The 25,247-nt window shown below is 38.7% G+C and overlaps 1 protein-coding gene across 1 annotated transcript in view; it reads right to left on the reverse strand.

Annotated features, from left to right (window-relative positions):
- LOC109044973 (NACHT, LRR and PYD domains-containing protein 3-like) overlaps window positions 1-25,247 on the reverse strand; it is an 81,325-nt gene that overhangs the window by 33,733 nt on the left and 22,345 nt on the right. The window contains exons 5-6 of the mRNA XM_042723001.1: window positions 22,797-22,970; window positions 8,046-8,219 (exon numbers count right to left, since the gene is read on the reverse strand). Of these exons, the coding sequence (XP_042578935.1) occupies window positions 8,046-8,219; window positions 22,797-22,970 (348 nt within the window). The remainder of the gene's footprint in view (window positions 1-8,045; window positions 8,220-22,796; window positions 22,971-25,247) is intronic.

Genomic DNA, 25,247 nt, shown 5'->3' on the forward strand with positions numbered 1-25,247 from the left:
ATACACCTGACGCGCCAGGCATGATGCAAGTGTTTTTTGCTATTTTTAGGACGATGCAGTTATCATTTTCATGTCCTGTGCCATGTTGTTTAAATAGCAAATGCATTTGTGTCCATTTGTGCGCTCATGGGCATGCTGGTCTAAAAATGAGGTGTGTTTAGGTGCATTGTTGGCGCATTGCTATTTTGAGGCATCTGAAATAGACTGCGACATTGACCAACTAAAATAGTTGTTGACCGATATATCGCCAAGGCAGATATATCGGCCGATATTTGGCATTTTTCAAATATCGGCATCGGGCATGAAGTTTTTCTGTTTGGCCGATGCGTTCGAGGTTGGACTTTAATTTTGATGGCATGCCAGACATTTATTTTGACGGTGCTGAGAGCAGCAGCGCCTGAGCATACAGTGCTCAAATTCTCCCTCTTGTTTGCCGTGGTCGTTAACAGTTCTGTCTAATACGGATAGATGTCAGTCTAATCCGATAGAACTGTTAAACAAAGGAATTAAAATGTTAAAAAAATATTATTATGATTACTTTTTTTATTATTATTGATAGAAAGACAAACATTATAATACTTTCTCATTTGCCGTCAGCATTCAGCAAATACGCATTTACATAATTTAAACAAATCTTTGAATGGCTAATGAAAATGTAATTTCACAAACCTTGCAAAACTTAGTCAAATCCAGTTGTGAGATCTTGTGAAGTGTGCATGTGACCTGCATGATCGCATGTTCTCTGCGTGACTTTCGGCCTGTGCAAATTGAATGCTTTGAAACACTGAAACATTAAATTTGTGATTTCAAATTATGCTGCGCTTTATGCATTTGCCCACTCTCATATTTTCACTGTGTGCTGTATGTAAAATGATTGTTGCCTTGGACTTATTTGAAAAAATATGATTCCCAATGCACCCAAACTTTGTTCTGATGGTTACAGTTTACTTCCTTTTCAATTAGATTTGTATTAAATATTTATTTATTTGTGGAAAATACTTTGTCACTTAAGTATAAGTATGTTTATTTTACAAATTTATTTTTAATCCATTTTCAAATGATTTCAAATTTCTTGAATATTAATTAAAATAAATACAATTATATCAGCTTTATATCGTCACCCTGTTTTCCAAGATATTGGCATCAGCTGTCAAAAAAACTCTCGGTCAACCACGAAACTAAAACCTGGTCTAAAGTCAATGGCGCATATTTTTTTTGTTATTTAAATAACTCATTAGTGATATGCACCTATAGGTGGTCCACAACACAAGTACATTCTTTTTATTACACCCACAGGGACGCGCAGCAGCACACAGACATGTCAAATATTAGAAATGAAAGGATTAGTAAAAGATTATTATTGTGTAGGCCAGGGGTTTTCAACCTGTGGGGGCGCCGGCACCTATCAAGGGGGGCGCAAACATCAGTTAATTCAGACATTCCCTTGAGGATATATGAATATGAGTTAGCAAATCTTTAGCCATCCACTAGGGGGCAATCTGACTCCCACTGCTAGTTGAAAGTTAGAGCAGAGTTGGCTCGAGTATCAGTCACACTTATTGACAGTGTAAGATGATTTACGGTTAGCCGTGTCAGAAATCCAACCACGGATTGTCATGTTGTTATCTCAAAAACACGCTCAGCCATCACACTGAATCAGGTAAACTGGCTACATATTTATGTTTCAGTATAATTATGCACGCTATACCAGGGGTGGTTCTAAACCCTTTTTAGGTGGGTTTCAGCCTCCCTATCTGTCAACTTAGCCACCCAAAAACGGTCTTAACGATCAGGCCAGTGCTGCTTCCTCAAGAAAGTTTTTCATTCTTACGTGTTTTACATCTTGTCTGTTTAAACACTAAAGTCATTTTAAGTCATTTAAGCCCAAGACATCTCAATGCGGTACTCACGTGCTGTGATAAAGCATTTCTTAAGTCGTTATTTTACTGACAAATGTCAAGATCACATTATTGTTGTGTGAAAGCACATTAATACAATGCGTGAGTGCAAATCTCTGTGCTCACGTGCGGATTTTCTTTGCTCTCACACAAAACCGGATGTGCGCTCAGATATATGCTGCTCTCGCCCGAAAACAGTGCGTGCACTAAAAATTTGTCTCTCCTCTCGCTCAAACTGTGTCCTTGTGCACTCACAAATCTCTCTGTGCTCATGAGCTGTAGATATTAATTCTTTTCTCACCTGAATTAAATGTTGTCAAAAGTTATCAACCAATCAGATTTCAAAGATGGATCTGTAATTTCTTTACTATTTAATAGTATTAGAAATTATATATATATATATATTGCTGATTTAAGATATATATAAATATATATAAGGGTCAGATGCACTATTCCCTAAACATATACTTAAGATTTGGAGACCAAAAATAACTTTTAATTAACTATGAGATGTTCATATTTGCATTAAACCCATAGAATATAATGTAGTAATGTTATGGCATTTGCAGACAATGTAATTGCATGTAACTATCATATAACTGTATATTAACTGTTTAAAAGAAGAGTGCCATTGAATGTATAGCTAATATTAAGTGGATTTTCATGGAAAAAAAATCTGAATTGAAAACAAACACTGGATTTAAAAAATAAATAAATGAATTAAATCTCCCAATAAATGTCCAAACAGCGATGCTATTAGAGCATTTATTGTTATATCTTGCATCATTTACATATATTTGTTGTTGATTTGAGGAGTTGTTACTTATTATTGCCATCATACCAACTGAGAATTTATTGCAATGATTTTAAATTCGGTTGAGCTATCTATCTGACATATTATAACATAACATTGATGTTTTATATAAAGTCTTTAGGGCCATAGACTATAATATGTTGTTTTAGATAAATTGGTCAGAGACCAACCAGTTGGACAGAGGTTATGTACAAATCATCCAAGCACCCAATTCCTAGCCATTTCTGTTTCATTAACATAGCTAAATATTATTAAACTGGAAAGAAATTAAAAGAGCCATCTTTGATTATCAAAATAATTCCAGGCTCAGTTCACTCAGCCAATAATATTTCACGTAGTATTTTCAATGCTCAGTTGTGGAGGTCTGATTGGTTAAAGCTTTATTTATAGTACCTTTTAAAACAATGTTAACAAAGTAGCTTATGTGCAAAGAAAAGAACAAAATAAAAAAGAGATATAGTAAAACAAAGTAGCTACAATAACTAGTTTATGTTAAAACAAAAATACAACAATAAAAAAATCAAGGAAAGGGCCTGCACAAATCTGTTTTGAGATTACTTTGTAAAAGTGCATAATGATAACCTCTGAAAACGTTTAATTCAGGTGCGAGTGAAATTAGACAAACTGGGTCTAATTTCCTAAAAGGTTGAAAACCCCTGGTGTAAGCTACATAAATATAAAAATGACTACATGTCATAATGGACAGTCATTGCATGTATCAGAATTAGGCTACCTATTTGCTCGCGCACAAGCATCTGTTTCCTTTCTGGCGTGTTCAGTCTTTGCTCTTGCAAATTCCGCAGTTTAAATAGCAAATCCACCATGGCATGAGCGCGACTGGCTCTTAAAAGGAATGCAAGATGAGACTCTGAAGGGTGTGTTTTGGCCATAACGTGCAATAAACCAATTACTTATTAAGAGAATATGGACAACCCTTTTAGACCATGCGCCAGGCAAGCTGACCATTTTTCCTGTTGTTAAACTAGCAAAAGTGGATTCGGACACACCCTAAGTGCACCTGCGCTGTGTGCTTTAGACCATGCGCTTAGATCGTTAAAATAGGGCCCATTGTGTCAGAAGTGCAGCGCACCTTCTTCAGCGCTGTGCAGATGACTGATCCTGCTTTTATACACTGCTGGCGGATACATCGGGTAGAGATGCTTCACACTTTTGTAGTATTTGCTTTTTGCAGTTTCACATGCGCTGTATTTTAAAAACAGCAACTGATATGGGGGAGGTCCTTCGCTTCCGCGATCGGCCCACTACTCATCCGGCCCACTGGGAATGTCCCGGTACTCCTGATGGCCAGTACATCCCTAAAGTCTTATGACATTCTCACAACCATGCATTGTTAGAATTTATAAAAAGTCACCGGACATCCGGCAAGTAACACCCTTTTCATATACTTGCCATAGCCGTGTTAATTTTGGACCCTAGCTAAGATGCTAAAGGTGTCCTGCACACATTCACTAGATGGTGCTAGCTTGTTTAGTGCTGTCAATAGCTATCTTTGAAAATGCATAAGTTTTGTAGTTTGTTTAGTAATCGTTTCAGGCCATTTCAATCTTAGTACAATTCACATCTACAGACAACTGTGTAAGTACTAATAAAAATGTCTTAAAATTGTGTTTTTGACTCATGTTCTTGCATTCTACTGAAAGCAGATGCAACATTGGTAGTATTTGTTAATTATTTTGCAATTATTACATCCAGCTGCGGCTGATAACAGTGTGAGTGTAATAAGGCAGCAGGTGTAATGCATACCAGGTTTTCGCTGAGTAGCCGAGCCGGTGACCCAGCGGCTCGTTTAGTTTACACTCGAAGTAGAGTGGTCTATCGAAGCGATATCCCAATTCGTCGGTCACCGACATGATGTCTCTGTTCCCTTCTTCAGGGAACAAGGATTACCGTCCGTCACCAAAACATTTTCCATAAAATTATTAACAAATTTTACCAATGTTGCATCTGCTCTCAATAGAATGCAAGAACATGAGTCAAAAACAAAATTTGAAGACATTTCTATTAATACTTCCACTTGGAACAGGGATGCTGCGGAAGGCCCATCCTTCCCGTAGGAGTTTTCAGAAGCAAATACACATATAGCATCCGTTTAGGTGTATATGGAGAAGTTGGAGGTGATTGTAACCCTCTTGGGAAGGCAGAAGTCTGCCAGGGAAACACAGGCTCTAGGGCTATACCGTGGACTTTACACATATGAGTACCACTTAGGTCTCAATATGGAACCCAGCCTTACGGTTCTCACAGATTTATCGTGAAAGCCTGGTGCCGGACGTTCCGCCGCGTCCAGCTGCCAAGGGTGATGGAGGATCTCAACAAGGTCTACAGTTCGGACACTCTGGAGCAGTTTTAGCAAGCTGACACTAAACAGGGCCTCTCAGTGCCACTACCTGTTTGAGGTGAGAACACAGGAGGATACCGGCTCTACACAAAGGCTATAGAATCTAGCGAATGTGTTGGGTGTCGCCCAGCCCGCAGCTCTACAAATATTTGTCAGCGAGGCACCACGAGCCAATGCCCAGGAGGATGCAACACTTCTAACAGGGTGAGCTCGCAACCTGTGCAGGCAGGGCACACCCTGTGCCTGATAAGCCAGGGTGATGGCATCCACAATCCAGTGGGCCATCCTCTGCTTAGAGATGGCATTCCCCTTCTGCCAGCCTCCATAACAGACAAAGAGCTGGTCTGAGGTCCTGAAGCTTTTTGTCCACTCTACATAGCATCTCAATGCTTGGATGGGACAGAGCAAAGCCAGGGCTGGGTCTGCCTCCTCCAGGGGCAGCGCTTGCAGGTTCACCACTTGGTCTTTGAAGGGTGTAGTGGGAACCTTGGGCACATAGCTGGGCCAGGGCTGGGGCCTCAGGATTACCTGGGAGTCAGCCGCCCAAAACTCTAGGCAAGAATCGTCGACTGAAAACTCGTGCAGGTACCCTACCCTCTTGATGGAGGCCAGTGCAAGCAGGAGCAGAGTTTTCAATGAAAGAAACTTTAGCTCAACTGAATGCAAAGGCTTGAATGGGCCCTGCTGTATTGATTTCAGCACTAGAGTCAGGTCCCAAGAGGGGGGAAGAAAAGAATTTAACCTCCTGGCTCCTCTAAGGAACCTCATGACGACGTCATGCTTACCCAGAGACTTCCCATTCACGGGGTCATGGTATGCAGCAATAGCAGCTACCTGGACTTTGAGGGTGGAAAGAGGAGACAGCCTTTGCTCCAGCCCTTGATGCAGAAAGGAAAGCAAAACCGCAATCGGGAATCTCCGGGGGTCCTCTCTGCGAGAAGAACACCACTTGATGAATAGGTTCCATTTCAAGGCATAAGCGTGTCTCGTGGACGGTGCTCTCGCTGAAGTAATGGTGTTCACTACCTCCTGGGGTACCTCCACATCCCATCCAGGGACCAGACATGGAGTTTCCAAAGGTCTGGATGTGGGTGCCAAACGGTGCTCCATGTCTGAGTCAGTAGATCCTTCCTCAGAGGAATCGGTCAAGTAGGGGCTGTCGCGAGGAGCACTAGTTCGGGGAACCAGGTCCGAGTGGGCAATACGGTGCCACTAGTAAGACTTGCTCCTCATCCTCATAGACTTTGCACAGTGTCTGTGCAAGAAGGGTCACTGGGGGAAATGCATATTTGCATAGCTGAGTGCCAGTGAGTCCATGCCGAATGTTCTCTGGCAATACAACTGGCAGTGAGAGGTCTCTGGAGAAGAAAACAGGTCTACCTGAGCAACTCCGAAACGTCTCCAAATCATCTGGATCATCTGGGGATGGAGTCGCCATTTTCCTGGGAGCATTGCTCGAGACAGCTCATCGGCTGTAACTCGCAGATCCAATATTGGTCATAACCCACCGCCTTTCTTGGGTACAATGAAGTAAGGGCTGTAAAACTCTTACCTCATATCGGCTGGAGGGACCGGTTGTATCGCGGCCTTCACCAGTAGGACTGCGATTTCTGCCTGCAGAACAAGGGCATTGGCCGCTTTCACTGTAGTGAAGCGGATACTGCTGAACTTGGGGGGACGCCAGGCGAACTGAATCGCATAGTCGAGGCTGATGGTCCACAGAAGCCAGCGAGACAGGCTGGGTAGCGCTGACCTCTCTCACTCTTCCGCTCACCGCCAGGTTTGACTGGGGCCTGGATGGGTGGGGCGGCCTGTCTATGCCTAGCTCCATGGCGCAGGAGTAGACGTAGGGGGCCACCCTCAACGACGAGCAGGCTGGGGCACTGTGACCGGTGGATGAATGGAGGCAGCAGCTGCCCACCGGGACAGAGAGCTATGAACCACCTCAGTCTGTTTCTGTGCAGCCGAGAGCTGCTGGGCCAGGCTCTCGACCGCGTCTCCGAAGAGGCTGGTCTGGGACACAGGGGCATTAAGAAACAGCACTTTGTCAGTGTCCCTCATACTGACCAGACACAGTCTGGTTTCTGGCAGTAAAAGGTGCCATCCACAACCTGGTGAGCTCTTCATGCACTTCTGGGAAGAAAGGCACAGAGGTGCGATGCTGAGAACCAGCACGAGCCACCCCAAGAAACCAATCGTCCAACCTTGAAGGCTCGGGATGCGGTGGATTTTTCCACTCAAGCCCTACCTTCTCAGCAGCCCGGGAAAGCATAGCTGACATCTCTGGATCTGATTCAGGCATTGCCACCATCCCAGAGGACAGCAGCGCAGCCGAATCTTCCTCAGAGAGCTCTCCCTCCGATGAGGAGATCGACATCTGGTTGGGGGGAGGTCCACTGGTACGCTCATTGAATAGGGCCCAGCACGTTCAGTGGGTCGCTCCACTGGATTGGAGGTTCTGGAGGAGTGATGGTCCCCAGAGGGTTGGTTCCCTGCAGGGTTTGCCACCACTGTAACCCTCAAACCACTCACACTACTGCTGGAAGTGGTTCTGCCAGAACGAGCCCCAGATCGTGTCAGCAGCAACGGGACTTCGCCCCCTTAAGGTAGCGGAGCCCGTTTTGCAGCTCCGAGATGATCATCTCAGCAGCCTGACGTTGAGAATGACTGACTGAAAAGGAACTATTTACACCTCAGTATCACCATCTGACAGTTTTGACTCTTCAGTCAGCTCTTCAGCTTCACTACTGAATCCTGCAGGTCATTGTTACTCAGATCCAGCTCTCTCAGGACAGAGTTTGATGATTGTAAAACTAATGACAAACTCCCATAAGACTGAGCAGTGAGATTACATATGGAAAATCTGAACAAGATAAACAAAGTAACTGTGTACAGAATAAGTCTTAGTGTGTGTTTTCCTTTTTTTTTGGTAATTAACTTGCAAAAGAATGAATCAAGTATTTGGAACTCAAACCTCAGTATCTCCATCTTTGAGTTTTGACTCTTCAGTCCATCAGAAAGCAGATTCACTCCTGAATCCTGCAGGTCATTGTTACTCAGGTCCAGCTGTCTCAGGACAGAGTATGAGGATTGTAGAGCTGATGATAAACTTTCACAGGTCTGAGCAGTGAGATTACATCCACACAGCCTGTGAAGAAAACAAAACAGTGTAATTAGACTTTTATTGGCAAAAGTTTATAAGTGCACAACAACAAACAACTTATGAATAATTTTAATAGTATTTGTAATGATCGGTCAGAAGCATGTGGATCCATTTGCAGCACTTTATTATAAAGCAAGGTCAACAACAGGCTATGGTCAAACAACAACGGTAGGAATGTCAGAGGCAAGACGGAGGCAGAAGCTATTCCAGTTAGGAGTCAGGGCAACAAGCAAACAATCAAAGTTCCAGAGGGCAAGATCACAAGGGTGGGTGGCAGAGAATCAGAGAAGTCAAACAGTCCAGTCAAGGTCCTGTTCTCTCATGCAATTGTGTTATTTTGTGTTTGTTTTCATGCACAGACAATAGACTTTACTTTCACTTTGCATTTGTTCACATTTGCAAAGAAACATGCTAGATGGTGGTTCAAAAGAGCAAAACCTATTGTCACGCCCATTTACTGTTTTGTGTTTTTCAGCGTTCTAATGATCTTCTTGGGAAGGCTGGTGAGGAGACCATTACAATCGTCCACCCTGCTGGCAATAAAGGAATGAACAAGTTTCTCCAAGTCTTGACTGAAATCAAACCATCTAATTCTTGCAATGTTTTTTAGATGATAGTATGCTGATTTAGTTACTGCTTTGACATGACTACTGAAACTAAGGTCTGTCTTCAGGATCACACCAAGATTGCTGACTTGATTTTTATGTTGTTAGACCCCTAGAGTTAAGGTATGCATTCACCTTGAAAACTTAATCTTTGTTTCCAAATCCAAAGACTTCAGTTTCTCTTTGTTTAACTGAAAAAAGTTCTGGCCCATCCAATTGTTAATTTCATCAGTGCATTGGAAGAAGGAGTCAATTGGGCTGTAGTCATTTGGAGATAAGGCTAGGTAAATCTGGGTGTCATCTGCATAGCTGTTATAGGCAATTTGGTTCTTTCATATACACGCTAAACAGGAGCAGTGCAAGAATTGAGCCTTGTGGGACTCCGCATGTCATGGACGTCCACTTAGACTTAAGCGCTTCTATACTCACATAATAACCTCTCCCTTCTAATTATGACCTGAACCATTTGATTACCATCCCAGAAAACCTGACCCAGTTTTCTAGTCTCTCTAGAAGTATGTTATGATCTACAGTGTCAAACGCAGCACTAAGATCTATTAGGACCAGCACTGATAATTTGCCAGAATCAGAATTAACCTGTTAACGTGCACCTGGACGCGGGCGCACTGAACTGTCCTTGTTTGCACATGTCAATGTTTACGAATAGATTAAATGAAACAGGACAAAATTAATCTTGACAAACTATATATCATTATAAAGATCTAAGCCTCAAGCATCGACGACAGATTGCTGTTTTTCCAATGGTAAACTTATAAAGATTGTATTTGCTAATTTTGTGTAAGCAATACCCACCAAAACATGAAGAATAAAAATGCAGTACATACCAGATTTGTCATAATAATGAGTCATAAACACATCCACAGCTGTAAATCCTGGTTTAGTTAGGAAGGTAAGGGTCCACTGACGACATCTCATGGAGCATGTTTAGTCCAACAAAGCAATAACATTGTAATATGGATGATAATTCCTTTCTTTACGTTTCAGCTCTTCAGGGACAGTATTGTTTGTGTCCGTTATGGAATAACACACACAAAAAAAACTGCATCTTGGTAGTAAAAAATAGCATGGTTTTGTAGCATACAGTGTCACAAATAGAATGAGACGATCCACAAAAACAAAAGTGAAAGATAGGCGGAGGATTGTTTATTTGAATTCTGGCGCTCTCTCATGACGGTTTGTGATGTGCGCTGTGACGCACCTGTCATCTGATGGAGGCATAACTAAGCGATCGGCTTTTTCTTTATTTGTTTTATTTTTCAACATTTTGCATATGTGTGGGGACATCTCAGGATGTACTGTAACTAGCATACATAGTTAAATGGCATACATAGAAAGCCGTCTATATGAATAGAGTGTGATTATTGACTTTATGGCGCATCTCTATGATTACCATCTCTATAACTGGCCATCAGCATGTGATAATTGACTATATGACCAGAATTCATTGTAAATGCTGCATTTCTAGTGATCTCAGGATGTACTGTAACTGGCATACATAGGTAAATCTTTTTTATTTTATTTTTCTTATTTATTTTTCTTACTCAAATTATTCTTATTGTATTTTTTTGTATTTGATTAATGACTAAAATAGTTTGTAGAACCCTTCAATACAGTTGGTAAATATTTTTTATATTTGTTGGGGGGGGGGTGGCGGGACTAGACATAGTATCAGAAAAATGGTTGCAGGAATCTAATTTTTCATGGTATCTTCTTCAGATTTGAAATAGAAACTCATGAGACGTGACTTTAAACCCATTACTTTTCTAGATTGCCCCAGGATTGATTTCATGTATTTTTATATCAAATAAAAAAAAATTCACTGTGGTACAATTTTTTTTCAAGACACTTCAGTGTCTATAACTTTTAATATTTTTGAGCATTATCAACTCTGGTTGATACCAAAATTATGTGTGTACCAAACATGAGTAAGGAACTGTTGCAATTTTAAATTAGGTAGGGCACTTTCAGCAGTGAGTCCCATAATGGGGGGTCTGATTAACAGGTTAAAGCGAATATCATTTATTATCCTAATAATGACAGAGTGCAGAGTGCTGTCTCTGTGCTGAGATGCAGTTGGAAACCATATTAAAAATTGTCCAGGTATCCATTTGAGTTTAAGTAGTTGTTCAGCTGATTAAAGACCAACAAAACAAATATCTTACATATAAAAATAATATCTCATAATTTGCCTAAAGTTTCTAAAAATCGTGCTATCAAGATTGCTCTTTTTCAGAAGGGGATTAACCACTGCAGTTTTTTAGGGATTTTGGCAACATCCCAGAAAGAAGTGAGGCATTCACCACTTTTAAGAAATCTGCTTCTAAACAGTTAAGCACACTTTTGAAAAAAGATGTGGGAAGTGTGTCAAGGTAACAGGTTGATGATTTTAATGTGCTGTACTATTTCTTCCAAAACTTTTCTATCAATTGCTTTAAAAAACAATCATGGTAAATTATTTGTAAAAACTGTGATCGAAACTGTCTGACCTCTGCATAACTTGAGGATGCGCTAATCAAGTTTCTGATATTATTAATCTTCTCAGAAAAGAATGAAGAAAACTCGTTGCATCTGCTGTCAGAACGCATTTCACTTGGAATCACTTTGGGGGTTTGTTAGTCTCTTAACGGTAGCAAAAAGAGTGTGTGTTGTTTAAGTTACTGTTTATAAGGTTTGAGAAGAAAGTCTAGCTGCATTGTCTTTTCATACTCTGTACTGCTGTTGATTTTCTCCAGGGTGCTTTTTGTCTGCCAGTCTTCTTACTGACTCTTACAGAAGCAAAATCATCAATAACATTCTTAACTTTTGAGTTAAAGGAATCAAGGAGAAGATAAACACAGTCTGCAGAAATGCTTGGTGTTAAAGATATAGCCTCCATAAATAACACACTGGTGTATTTGTTAATGAATCACTTTCTGACAGAGACAGATCTAGATTCAGTGGTAGCAGAGATCAACATATCAAAAAAATACAGAAGTGATCAGATAGTGCTACATCCTTAATAACAATGGATGAAATGTTTAGACCTCTACTGATGATTAAATCTAGAGTGTGTCCACCTTTGTGTGTGGGTCCATGCACATGCTGTATCAGGTCAAAAGTGTTTAATATAGTTATAATTTATTTTGTAGTTTGGATTTCTGCATGATCTGTGTGAATATTAAAATCCTCTGCTATAGTAAAACAGTCAGTCTCTGAGGAAATCATTGATAACAGTTATGTGAAGTCTTCAACAAAGGCTAGAGAGTATTTTTGAGGCCTGCAAATAATGATGATGAACAGAATGCGTGGAGCACCTTTCAGCATAATGAAACACAGGGGCTGGGTCAGCAGAGCTCAGTAGCATTTAAAGCAGCATGGTCTAGAACCGTGTGCTGAAAACAGAGCTCATTTTGACAGGGTAAAAAGGTTGTTTTTTACACTACCATTGAGAAATTTTAACCAAAGTATGTTATAAAGTTTACATTAAGACCCTAAAGAATCTTATCAACTTGTGGAAAATGGGCATCCGATGACCCCTTTAATAAGCTTAATAAATTAATGGGATCTCCACATTATTTAACTTGAAACTTTGATCCTGCTTTCTCAATTTTAACCAAGGAAACATACAATCCTGCCATCAAAGGCATGTGTATGTCACCAAAGCAATCTGTATACCTACAGCAGTGTAGCATGGCGCCAAAAGTGTGTGGACAGTGACTTATTTGTGGAGTTGAAAGTGCTAAAAAAGTGATGCCATTTTATTTAAATCGAGGAGCTCGCACTTGCTCTAAATGTGGAGGAGATACAGAGAAAACAAACTGTAGAAATGCCAGTCGCTGAAACAGGTAAGCAATTATATTTAGTATTTAATCATGATTTTTCATGGCGTTTAAGATTCTGAGTTATTTACTTAACTAGCAAATTTGCAGATTCTGCTACTGGTTGCTGATTTTATTATCATTTATCTAAATTTATTTGTTGGTTATTTGTTCTAAAAACAGCAAACTGGCCTTAAACAAAAATATTTGTAGGCATTTGAAATGAAAATCAACCACTGCATTTTAATCACAATCCAAACAAAGATATTACACACATGTTGCTTGAGCAGTTGTTTTTAATTTGAATTAGATTGTATAATTTCAGGATTTAAAGCAAAAACAGAACATTCTGATTTAATCTTTGTGAAATTATCCTACAAAAAAACATAACATAACATAACAAATTCACTTTTATTGTGAGTGACTACGTATAGAGCGTTCCAAGATGGTGGATGCATTGACGTGCCTGGAGTGGATGAATGTGGCATCTACCTAAACATATCTATAAAGAATATGCCATTGCCAACTAAACTTTTCTCAAGACAATCAGTTCCTTTCAGCGGTACATTCATATAACTCCTAACCCTAATTCAATATTTTAATATTTTTTTCCTACATTTCGTGCATCATGAACAATACACTGCTCTCGCCGCTACAGTATTTTCTACTCTTTACATCCATCTTCAGTGTCTCTGGCCTCTGTTAACATCCTGTTTACAGACTCAGGAATTAGGTATTTTTCTTTATCACTGTCCCAATAGCTCCTGAAAATAACAGGAACATAAGTATAAAAGATATAGTACAAAGATTGGAGAAATGTATTCTAGCACTTATTTTTCTGTTATTTACTGGATCTACTGGGACAGTGATGAAGATCTACCAGTCGATCGCAATTGACGGGTTGATGACCACTAATCTATTGTTTTTAACAGTGGTGCTGTTGTGTGCATGTCCACTAGCCTGTGTTTCCTTTCCCTGTCTTCTCTCTTTATTTCTTTTTACGTGATAATGCAAATCTTAATTTATACACTTACTGGATACCAGAATAAAAACATGGCAGACATTTATTTTCATTATTTTGATTTGATCATTTTGATGTTCCTAATCTTCCTTTTACACAACATTATTATGTACAATATTCTGAACCAGGGATGTGCACAGACATTTTGAAGGGCAGGGGCTTAAGTGGAAAAAAGGGCACTTCTCTGATGGTGACAACTTTGTTACACATTTGAGGGAGTAGTGTTAAGATCTACCAGCATCCAATATACTAATAGAATGGATAGTTATTAGATGAGGAGCCTGAGATCAAAATTATGAAGTTATTGTTTAAGGCAGGAAAGTTCATGTGCTATTAAATTTTGAGATTTTTGTCTATTTTACTTCCATGTCTTCTTTTGCTCTAATGGAAAGGACATTTCCAAAATACACATTAAGGTGTTTGATTTAAGCCTACTACCCTTGTATGTTTGCTTCTGTAGATTTATTCTAAAATTAACTTAAACAAGCTATCTGCGTATTTAAACATAACTTTTCAAGGGGAAAAATACTGTTAATGTAAGTCATTAACTAATAATTGGGGACGTTCTTTGATGATATGCTTTAGTTATTTGTTTATCCTATTAATCTGCAATGCCTTGTGTCAAATGTTACAAATTAGTGCATTTTAGTTATTTAATGTCATATTTGCATATCAATGTGGTGACTCTGATGGTGTCATTAATTTTACTGTATTCAGCTTTCATTTCTCCATTAAGTTAGCCTGCATGCCCATGATACATTGCCTTAGCTAAAGTTTAGCTAACTTACTACATGGTAGCTCATGAGTCATGGATGTTAGCAAGACTAATTAACTATATTTATATTTTTTTTTTTGGATAAATAGCTGTATATCTGAGGCATAGGTAGCTTAGTATTTTTGTTCATCACCACTCATCTCCACACCAAAACAAACACTACTGGAAAGGGAGGAAGGGCTTCACTTTTGCAGCTCTCTGCCTGTCTGTAACGTGCCAATTAATGTGTTCTACACTGCTGTGCTGCGCAACTGCGCAGAGATGCAGAGTGGAGAAAGGCATCGGAACTTGACAAAGTCTCAACGTTTCCCAGCCTGATATTTTGATTTTTTATTTGTTTGACAGGGAAAGCTGTGCACAAACAGAAACACACACGCACACATAATACCTATGAAAAGAAAAAAAAACTCCCCAGAAAAAAGGCCACTTTCTCTCAGGGAAGAAAAAGGCTGGTGTTAGTTTTGTTTTGTTTTTACCATTAATAAAGAGTCCAGACTTCCTGCATTTGAGTCCTTGCTTCCTTTACTTACCAGTACCGTGACAGAACAAACTGTCCAATAAGGACTCAGGCTCACACCATCCACCAGCCTCTAATGTTAGCAGCTCCCTCTACCAACGCATACACCGATTTGAAGCCTTTAGTTTCCTCCAACAATAGGGGAATTATCTAAGGGAATTCACCAAGGAGTTTAGGAGTGCTGTGGAGGTGCTGGGCTACAACGACTCCATTCTCAAGGACTTTCTTCATTATGCCCTTGGTGAGTCCCTCAAATGGGTGGAGGTTGAGAGGGCTGGATCACCTGACTGGATTGTCAAGGGAATCCTCCTGCTAAGGTCGATGCAACTCTCTCAAAGGTGGCCACAGACACTGTAGCTCCCCTAGAGATAGTTGCCATACCAGAGCCTCTTGACAGGATTGCTGCCATTCCAGAGTATCATCCTGACATGGGCGCCAGATCAGAGCCTTATCTCAAGATGGCAGCCAGTCCAGTGTCTCTTCCTGACATAGCCGCCACTCCAGAGTCTCGCTCCGTCATGGCCGTCACTCCAGAGTCCTGTCTCTTTATGGCTGCCTTTCCAGTGCCTCTCCACAAGATGGCTGCCAGTCTGGAAACTCTTCACAGGGTTTGCCTAAGGCTTTTGAGGCTGGCCTCCAGTTTGGTGGACCCACCGCTGAGGTCTGTGCGAGCTGTTGGCATCTCTAGGCTGTTGACTAGTCCAGTGGCCCCGCAGGACCCGACTCAGGTGGTCCTATGTTTGATGGTTTCTGAAGTCACTGAGCAGCCTGCTCTCCTTTTCTCTGCCATAGAGGCTGTTACAGAGCTGCCCAATTTCACTGCTGCTGCCATCGTCAAGAAGGCTGTCTTCGCATTTTACCTCATGGCTGTTCTGCGGACATAAGCCACTTTGGAGTTTGCTCGGGCTTCCCGGGAGTCTGCCTCCGAGTCAACTCAAGAACCTGATCCAGTCCAGAAGCTCTCAGAGTCCACTCAAGAACCAGTTTCAGTCCAGGAGCCTTCAGAGTCCACTCAAGAAACTGCTTCAGTCCGGGATCTCCCAGTGTCCACTCAAGAACCTGCTCCAGTCCAGGAGCCTTCAGAGTCTACTCAAGAAGCCTACTCCAACCCATGATTCTGCACCACCGTGGTGGTCTTCAGCCCCACCTGCACCAATGTGGTGATCTCCAGCTCCACCTGATCCACCATGGTGGCTTTCTCTCCAGTCTGCTTTGCTGTGTTGGTCATCTGCTTCACCATGGGGATCTACAGTCATGCTTGCTTTGCTGTTGCGGTCTTCTGCACCGCCATGGAGGTCTTCAGCCTTCTCCGTCTGCTCCGCCCTAGAGGGCTTCAGTTCCACATGTTTTGCCACACAGGCCTGGCATTCCTCCCACTGGTCTGCCTCAGGTTCACCTCCCTCCTGGACTTTTTGTTTGCTATTTTGGACAGGGGAGTGTCTGGAATCCACTCCTTAAAGGGGAGGGTTCTGTCACAGTTATTGGCTTGTGTGCCTTAAATGGCCAACAGAGATCACTGTGTCTGTTTATTGAGCACTTAGCTTATTGTTTGTTGTTGGTGCCATTTGCTCTCCTGTGTATTGTCTCACCCCACCCTTTATATCTCATTGTTTCAGTTACTCCACCTGTGTCTCCCTCATTACCCTCCTTGTTTGTCTCCCTATTTTCTAGGTGTCTGCAGTCCTTAAAAATGCATTAAGATTTTTTTTGCTCATTAGTTTGTTTGTAGATACATACTTTGTATTAGTTGAATTACAGATTATAGACTGTTCACACTTTTGGTCTGTTACATGCAATGACAATGTGATCCTTCTCTCCCATAAGTGAAATCTCTAGTGATTAACTAACAATAATCAGTTGCCCGTTTTGAAAACATTTTACCATAATTAACAGCCATTATTAAATAAAATACTAAATATGATCACGGAATAGTTTTATTGCTTTTTGTACTGAGCTTCCGTGCCACATATATAATACTGTGCCTGTTCCCTGCAAACTATCAGGATCTTACTATTATGATATGATCTGATTTCATGCTTTACAACAGATGAAGAAATGAGAGCTTATATGCTTATTTTATCATATGTGTGTGTACTGTGTTGTACAGCATTCTCATTGTGTAAAATACTTATTTTCCCTTATTTTGCAGCTCATACACCAGAACAAGTGGTGGCATTATGTAAACAAGTCCTTAAAGGGTTAGTTCACCCGAGAATTTAAATTTGTCCATCTTTTACTCACCCTCGAAGCTTCCTAGGTGTATGTGACTTTCCTCTTTCAGAGTAATCCAATCGAAGTTATATTAAAAATTGTCCTTGCTCTTCCAAGCCTTTCAATGGGTTAGGCGGGTGTTTGTTGTCAACTGTTCAGAAACCGTAAAATAAAGTGCATGCATATGTAATAAAACGTCCCTCACACGGCTTCGGGGGGTGAATAAAGGCCCCCTGTAGTGAATCCATGCATTCTTGTAAGATAAATATTCAGATTTCAAACGTAATAAACACTTTTTCTCACTTCAGCTGACAAACTACAACATCCGCCTGCACTTCTTCCGGTTCCCCACAGTCAGCAGAAGTGAGAAAAGAAGTGTTTATTACGTTTGAAATCTGGATATTCATCTTAGAAAAATGCATGGGGGTGAGTAGAAGACAGACAAATTTGAATTATCGGGTGAACTAACCCTTTAAGCAGTTCAAAACATACAGACCATGTTTGCTGCTTTTAATGTTGGTGTGGGTTGGAACACTATGGTAAATTTGTTATGATTTTGGTATGGCCTGTGTTGTGTCTGTTTTGATTCCTACAAAAGACGTATAATCGACGGCCAACTTTTAAAGCAATGGATCATTAATAAATGTTTTATTAGGGCTAAATAGTTCTCACTTTAGATTAAGTAATGCAAAATGCTTAAATGTCATTAATTAAGGGCTTTAATCCTACTTTTATTATACATTAATTCCATCAATAATAAGTGTTCCACTAATTAAGTAATAAATGTGCACGAATTCATTTCATACATAAGCATTTATTTAATGTTAATTAATAACTTTTTGTTTTCATTAACCATTAACAACTAATTTAATACTGGAGTAAAATACATCACTTAGATATAGTTACCCAGTTGTTAATAAAGGATGAAGAATCATTATGTAAGTCTTTACATATGAGCTTTATAAACAACAATCAATTGTTAATTACAGTAATAATTAATTAAAAATTTACTATGCAACTTTTTAATGTTAACTTTCTTTATAAACTATGAATTAACTGTAAACAGTTTGTAAATGATTTATAAGTACTTTATTAGTCTATACTTATAAAGTGTTACTGGATCATTTAATATTAATGCAATAAATGACCAATAAATATTGGTTTAAAGCACTTAATTATTGATATTTTCAGATTTTCCGTGACCTAAGATAAAGTTAGAACTATTTACGGTTAAGTTGTTAAAAAAGCATTATCTAAATCTTAAGATCTAATTAAACAATAGAAATGTGTTAATTACAGTGACAATTAAGAACTCACTGTTTGTATATAGTTTATTACTGTTTTAACTACATTTTACGAGCTATTTCCTATAATAGTTTGCAAATAATTTGTAAATACTTTTATCACTGTATAGTTATTATAAAGTGTGGCCGATTTATCCATTAAAAAGTTATAAGTAACTTAACCTGTTAACCAGAACCCCCATTATGGGACTCAAAGCTGAAATTGCCCTACCTAACTTAAAATTGCAACAGTTCCTTACTTTAATGTGTTACATGAATAATTTTGTCTTTGGAAAGAAGACCCTTTGGGCTTTACGTTTCATCCAGAGTTGATAATGCTCGAAAGATTAAAAGTTATAGACACTGAAGTGCCTTGAAAAAAAATTGTACCACACTGATTTTTTTTTTTTTATTTGATATAAAAATACATGAAATCAGTCCTGGAGCAATCTAGAAAATTAATGGGTTGAAAGTCACATGTCTCATGAGTTTCTATTTCAAATCTGAAGAAGATGCCATGAAAAAATGGCAACCATTCATGCAACCATTTTTCTGATACTATGTCTAGTCCTCCCCACCACTAGGGTTGCCACCCGTCCCTTAAAATACGGAATCGTCCTGTATTTAAAGGTAAAATGATATTTGTCCCGTATTTTACAAATGCCAACATATAGTTGAATAAACAAAAAAGTATATTCCACTGTTTATAATACTAATAGCAATTATAATGAAATCAATTTCATACGAGGTATTAGAGAAGCTCATTTGTGCGTGATTCCATTTTGGCATCTTTGTTTTCATGGAGACGGAGTCTCCAGAACGCGCACTGTTAAAGTCCTTTCATGCGCTAAACCAGCGCGGTTTAAAACATATAGAGCTCACTCACATCCGCCCTTTGAACACAAGACTCTCCAGACGTAGGGATGAATAGGAAAGTTATCAGTGTGTCTATCCTGTAACTAATGATGAACGTGCAGTTTGCAGAGAAGCATTTCAGTTGCTCAGGTTGGACTGTCTGATTTAAAGGGATAGTTCACCCAAAAATGAAAATTTTGTCATCGTTTACACACCCAAAAGTTATTCCAAACCTTAATAATTTCTTTCTTCTGTTGAACATAAAAGAAGATACTTTGAAGAATGTGGGTAACCAAAGAGTTTCTGGTATTCAAAATATTTACCAACTGTATTGAAGGGTTCTACAAACTATTTTAGTCATTAATCATACCCCTGCATAGTTTTTCAATTATAAAACAGTAGACAGAAACTTAGACATCATATAAGTGATTAATTTGAGTACTAGAAAAATACAATAAGAATAATTTGAGTAAGAAAAATAAATAAGAAAAATAAAAAAGATTTAACTATGTATGCAAGTTACAGTACATCCTGAGATTGCTAGAAATGCAGCATATACAATGAATTCTGGTCATATAGTCAATTATCATGTGCTGATGGCCAGTTATAGAGATGGTAATCATAGAGATGCGCCGTAAAGTCAATAATCACACTCTATTCATATAGATGGTGTTCACATTGATAGCTGTGATTACACAGTAATCAATCCCTCCAGGATTTTGCGATCAATGAATTTATTGCAAAATCAAGCAAACTCCCCAATTTTTTAAAAAGTTTGCGAATTTTCGTAATTGCCACAAATTTTCCCGCTTAGATGCATCCCAAGACATCATCGCAATGCGCATTCAATCAAAGAAAGGTTGTTTCCAAAAATGGAATGAACAGCCTTTGTTCTCATCATGACCAATTTACAAGAGCTACATTGGGTAAATGAACCGAAAGTGGAATGAATCCACGCTACTAGTTTGGGCTACACAGCACAGACCGTTTATCTGCTCAAGCCACAGCCGCAGGCTGACCTCGATCACGTGACACTGATATACACAGCGCTGGGAAATACAGTGTGAAGAAAGCAGTCGAATTTGTCACAGAATCAACACCTCTGTTAAATCTTGTGAGAAGCATTCAAATTCAGTGCAGAATTCTGTTAAAGCTACAGATATCAGAATAAATGCCACTGATGTGGAAACCAGGAAAACATTCAATGTTCAATAAACACAAATCTCCACCACCGTTCACCATTGATTTAACATAGTAAATCTACAGGAACAACTTGTGGCAGATATGGTCTAATGTTTTCAAGTGTTTTTAAATGCTTCACACAGTTTTTCCCAGAACTTCAAAGCTTTATGTATTACCAAATTTTAAAGTTATTTTTAATGTGACGATATTTATTCATCCTTCATAGGTTTAACCCACGTATAAAACTAAAAGTTTCATAATGTAGGAAAGCAAACAATTATTTTAAAATAAATATATATTAAATTACCACTAGTAGATGGCTGCAGAGAAGTACTTATAGACCATTTCCACTCCCTAATATATATATTTTTGTATTCATTAAATTATATTTAGACATTACGAATGACAGTAATAAAAGTACATTTTATCAGATGTAATCTATTTATCTGTAAGATATCTGCTTAAGATCTGGGAATCATCTGCTGTGTACTCTGATAAACATCTCAGAAGCAGTTTTACATGCATTCTAATAAATGTCTATTTGTCTTAGAGACATATTGCAGATGAGCAAGCACTCTTAAAAATACATCTTGCATATGTAAATTCAGACATTAAATAGACATCTCCGAGGTGTACATGTGCGATTAGGGTGAGTGTTTACTGTCAGCTGCTGGTTCCACCTTCTGTAGAACATAATGGCACTTGTGCTGGTGTCATCAAATGTTAGTCTGGAGCCCTACAGTGGTTCTCGAAGTCAGAAAAGTCATAACAGTGTTAGAAGAATGTTGTCTGTGGTATATTTTCACTGAAAAACAATAAGAAATGCCGCAAATATCACCACAAATTTTGAGAAAAGCCGCAGTAAAATCAATCATTTTAGGCCGCAAAAATCAGAAAAAAGTTCAGCGAAATCCTGGAGGGACTGAGTAATAGCTGATTTGTGCTCAAACAGATTGTAATCATGCAGATACAGCCACATTCCCCATAAAACACACTCACACATATATGAAAAATATTGAAAAAGAGAAAAAAAAACTACTAATTTGTGCAAAAGCCGATCACTAGGTTATGCCTCAATCAGGTGTCAGGTGCGTCACAGCAAATGTCACGAGCCGTCACGAGAGAGCGCCAGAATTCAAATAAATAATTTTCCACCTATCTTTGACTTTTTTTGTGGATCATCTCATTCTGTTTGTGACACTATATGCTACAAAACCATGCTGTTTTTTACTACCAAGACACAGTTTTCTGAGTGTGAGTTATTCCATAACAGACACAAACAATACTGTCCCTGAAGAACTGAAACGTAAACAAAGGAATTATCATCCATATTACAGAGTTATTGCTTCATTGGACTAAACAAGCTCTATGAAATGTCGTTCAGTGGACCCTTACCTTTCTAACTAAACCAGGATTTACAGCTGTGGATGTGTTTATGACTCGCTATTACGACAAATCTGGTATGTATTTTGTTTTGATTCTTCATGTTTTGATGTTTACTGCGTACAATAATTTAGCAGATACATTCCTTATAATCTTTCCATTGAAAAACAGCTATCTGTCGTCAATGCTTGAGTCTTAGATCTTCATAATGTTATATAGTTTGTCAAGATTAATTTTGTCCATTTCATTTAATCTATTCATAAACATTGACACATGCAAACAAAGAGAGTTCAGTGCACCCGCGTCCAGGTGCGGGTTAACAGGTTAAATAAGCACAAATGTCAGGGCATGTCACAGCATCTCCTAGGCCCAAAAAATGCCTCAGGGTCAACTTCTGTTCATAACTCATCTGTACATTTGTGCTTAACACAAATAGTTCATGAATCAAAATGATCTAGTTGTCACCGTGGTTGTCAAGTTATCAACACACTGAATCTGTCCAACTGAAATGAGGCAAGAACCGAGAGTAATTTGATCCTTTGAGCAAAGGATTTTACTGATGAAGTGAAAATAAATCTACTATAATTATCAAATTCATAAGGAAAGGGAACATAAAAACAGTTCACTGAAACATAATGTTCAATGAAGTCATTAAGAAATGAAGGTATTATTTCATTCTCATAACTGGAAAACAGCATTACAAAATCCAAGGTTTTCCAAAATGTTTGGGAACCCTTATTGTTTTCACATCAAGTTTTTGAGTTGGCATTGCCTGCCTTGTATTCTCGAAGAAAATGCCACTGATACAATTGTCCTACAATGCAGACAGGAAATATCTGCTAGCTATAGTTATGAAACAACTATTGTTCCACAAATTTTAACCTAGTGATTCAGTGAATGTGAATGTCAAACCTCAGTATGTTCAGTCGACAGTGTTGACTCTTCAGTCCATCAGAAAGCAGCTTCACTCCTGAATCCTGCAGGTGATTGCTACTTAGATCCAGCTCTGTCAGATGGGAGTTTGATGATTGTAGAGCAGAAGACAAAGTTTCACAGCATGTTTGATCAAGACCACAGCCGTCAAATCTGCCAAAAAAGAATGTTGAACCAGATTAAATTTCAATGATTCTGCAACAATTTATTGCAGCCTTCATAATCAGGACAGGAAAATATTTCACTTAGTATTTTGATATTTAATTGTTTAGTAAAGTAGAACAAAACATTTAAAGGGTTACGTCCACCCCAAAATGAAAATTTTGTCATCACTTACCCCCATGTGAATGCAAACTCATTGTTTTTTTGTTTTTTTTTTCGCAGAAAAAGTGTTCTCGTCGCTTCATTAAATTCAGATTGAACCACTGATGACATATGGACTATTCTGATGATGTTTTTCATACTTCTCTGGGCATTGACAGGGTTATTTACTTGGCAGTCTATGGGACACTCACAAACCTCCCGGTTTTCATCCAAAATATCTTTAACTCTCTGGAGTCGATCCCCGCGTATACGCGTGTTGAGGCATCGTCTCCTGATAACCCCAAAAAGAACTTAAATTACACTTTCAGTTTTGATCGTACAGACAAGAGCAATATATCAATCGAATCTGTAAAGGGTCTACTTTTATTTGTATACAGACATAACAACAACAAAACTTTGTGCATTTATAAAATAAAGATAACAAACAAGGTGCGCTGTCTGCAGCCTTGGTCTGCGGTGATCTTCTTTAAGAAATGCATCATTAAAATGAACTGTAACTCAGTGAATACTCAACACAGAGACATGAGAGATATATCTATAGAAAGCTTGACATGTCTACTTTTTGCTACCGAAAACAAATATTCTGTGATAAAGTAATCCATATGAAAACAACGTGATGTCCTTCTTTCACGTCTCCCTTCATTATATCTAATGCGACCACGGCCACGCGCTGAACACGCTATTGAGTTATAATGTTTCACTTGTAGCTCGCGGCTTGTAAACGCCCACACAACAGAAGACAATCGCAGCGAGACTGTTCTTCAAGTTTTTTTTATTTTACTGTTTGCTTCGCTCTGAGAGGAATAAGACATAATTCACCCCAAGAAGATGCGCTGAGGATTACATCAGGATTTGAGTTTTGGATTTCCTCAGAAAAAAGAATGAAGCGCTTTATTCAGCAGAGATCATAAACATGAGTAAGTCTCTTTTTATTTATTTATATACTTGTACTAGTTTTCACATAACGTGTAAACATTTTACTAGTTAGACTTTTTCCAAACTATAATTCCTGACTAAATGTATAATCAAGTGAAACATTATGAAGTTTCAATAACAATATACACTATACCATTCAAAAGCCTGATGTAAATAATATAAATGTAACAAATAAATGTAAATGTAACAAATGTAAAAAACAATGCTGTTCTTTCAATTTACCCCCCCCCCCCCCCAAAGAAAAAACATGAAAAAATATTCTCAGCCCTTTTCAACATTAATAATAATAAAAACAATAAATGTTTTTTTTTTTTTTTTTGAGTAGAAAATCAGAATATTAGAAGGATTTCTGAAGGATCGTGTGACTGGAGTAATTATGCTAAAAATTCAGCTTTAAAAGTCTGCTTTGATTGTTCCTAATAAACTGTTTAACTGCACTCGCAGGTGAATATTAAACTATTTTGTGGGATAATTAAATATATTCTAAATGAACTACAAACATAAAAAAATATATAGATTTATTTTGCCCTCACATTCTTTCTTGTAACTCTTTCCTCTCAGTCACACACCTGACTGAAAGGCTCATTATGCAACTCATTATGCAGGCCTTTGTCTTCTCAGGTGTAAATCACAATATAATGCATGATAGTTCACGCCCTCTCGCATAGACCCTTTCTACACAAAAAGTGTCTTAGAAAATTTAAATCAATATATTGTTTTCTGTGAGTGAGTAAACAAGATGATTTTCACATAATTTAGAAAGAAAAATTCTAGGCTACAAGATCCAGTTCTCAAAAGTCCCATGAACCAATGTTCTGTATGTTTTTTTATGGCCTTATTCAATTGATTAAAATTTTTTAGTTTTTCACAAACCACGCATAAACATTGTTTTCTCAAAAACACAATCATGTACATACATGCTGCTCACATATTATTATAGCCCAGTTGGTGCTGATTACTGTGATATTAGACTTTAGCCATTTAGATGTTTATAAGCAACTGAAAAAAGCACAAATGTCAGGGCATGACAAAACTTCTACAGGCCCCCAAAACCCCCTTAGACCTCAGAGGGTTAATTGTGTTCCAAAGACGAATAAAGCTTCTACGGGTTTGTAATGACATGGGGGTAAGTGATTAATGGCAAAATTTTCATTTTGTGGTGAACAGCAG

The sequence above is a fragment of the Cyprinus carpio genome, chromosome B4 (genome assembly GCF_018340385.1).
Source record: "Cyprinus carpio isolate SPL01 chromosome B4, ASM1834038v1, whole genome shotgun sequence".
Classification (NCBI taxonomy): domain Eukaryota; kingdom Metazoa; phylum Chordata; class Actinopteri; order Cypriniformes; family Cyprinidae; genus Cyprinus; species Cyprinus carpio.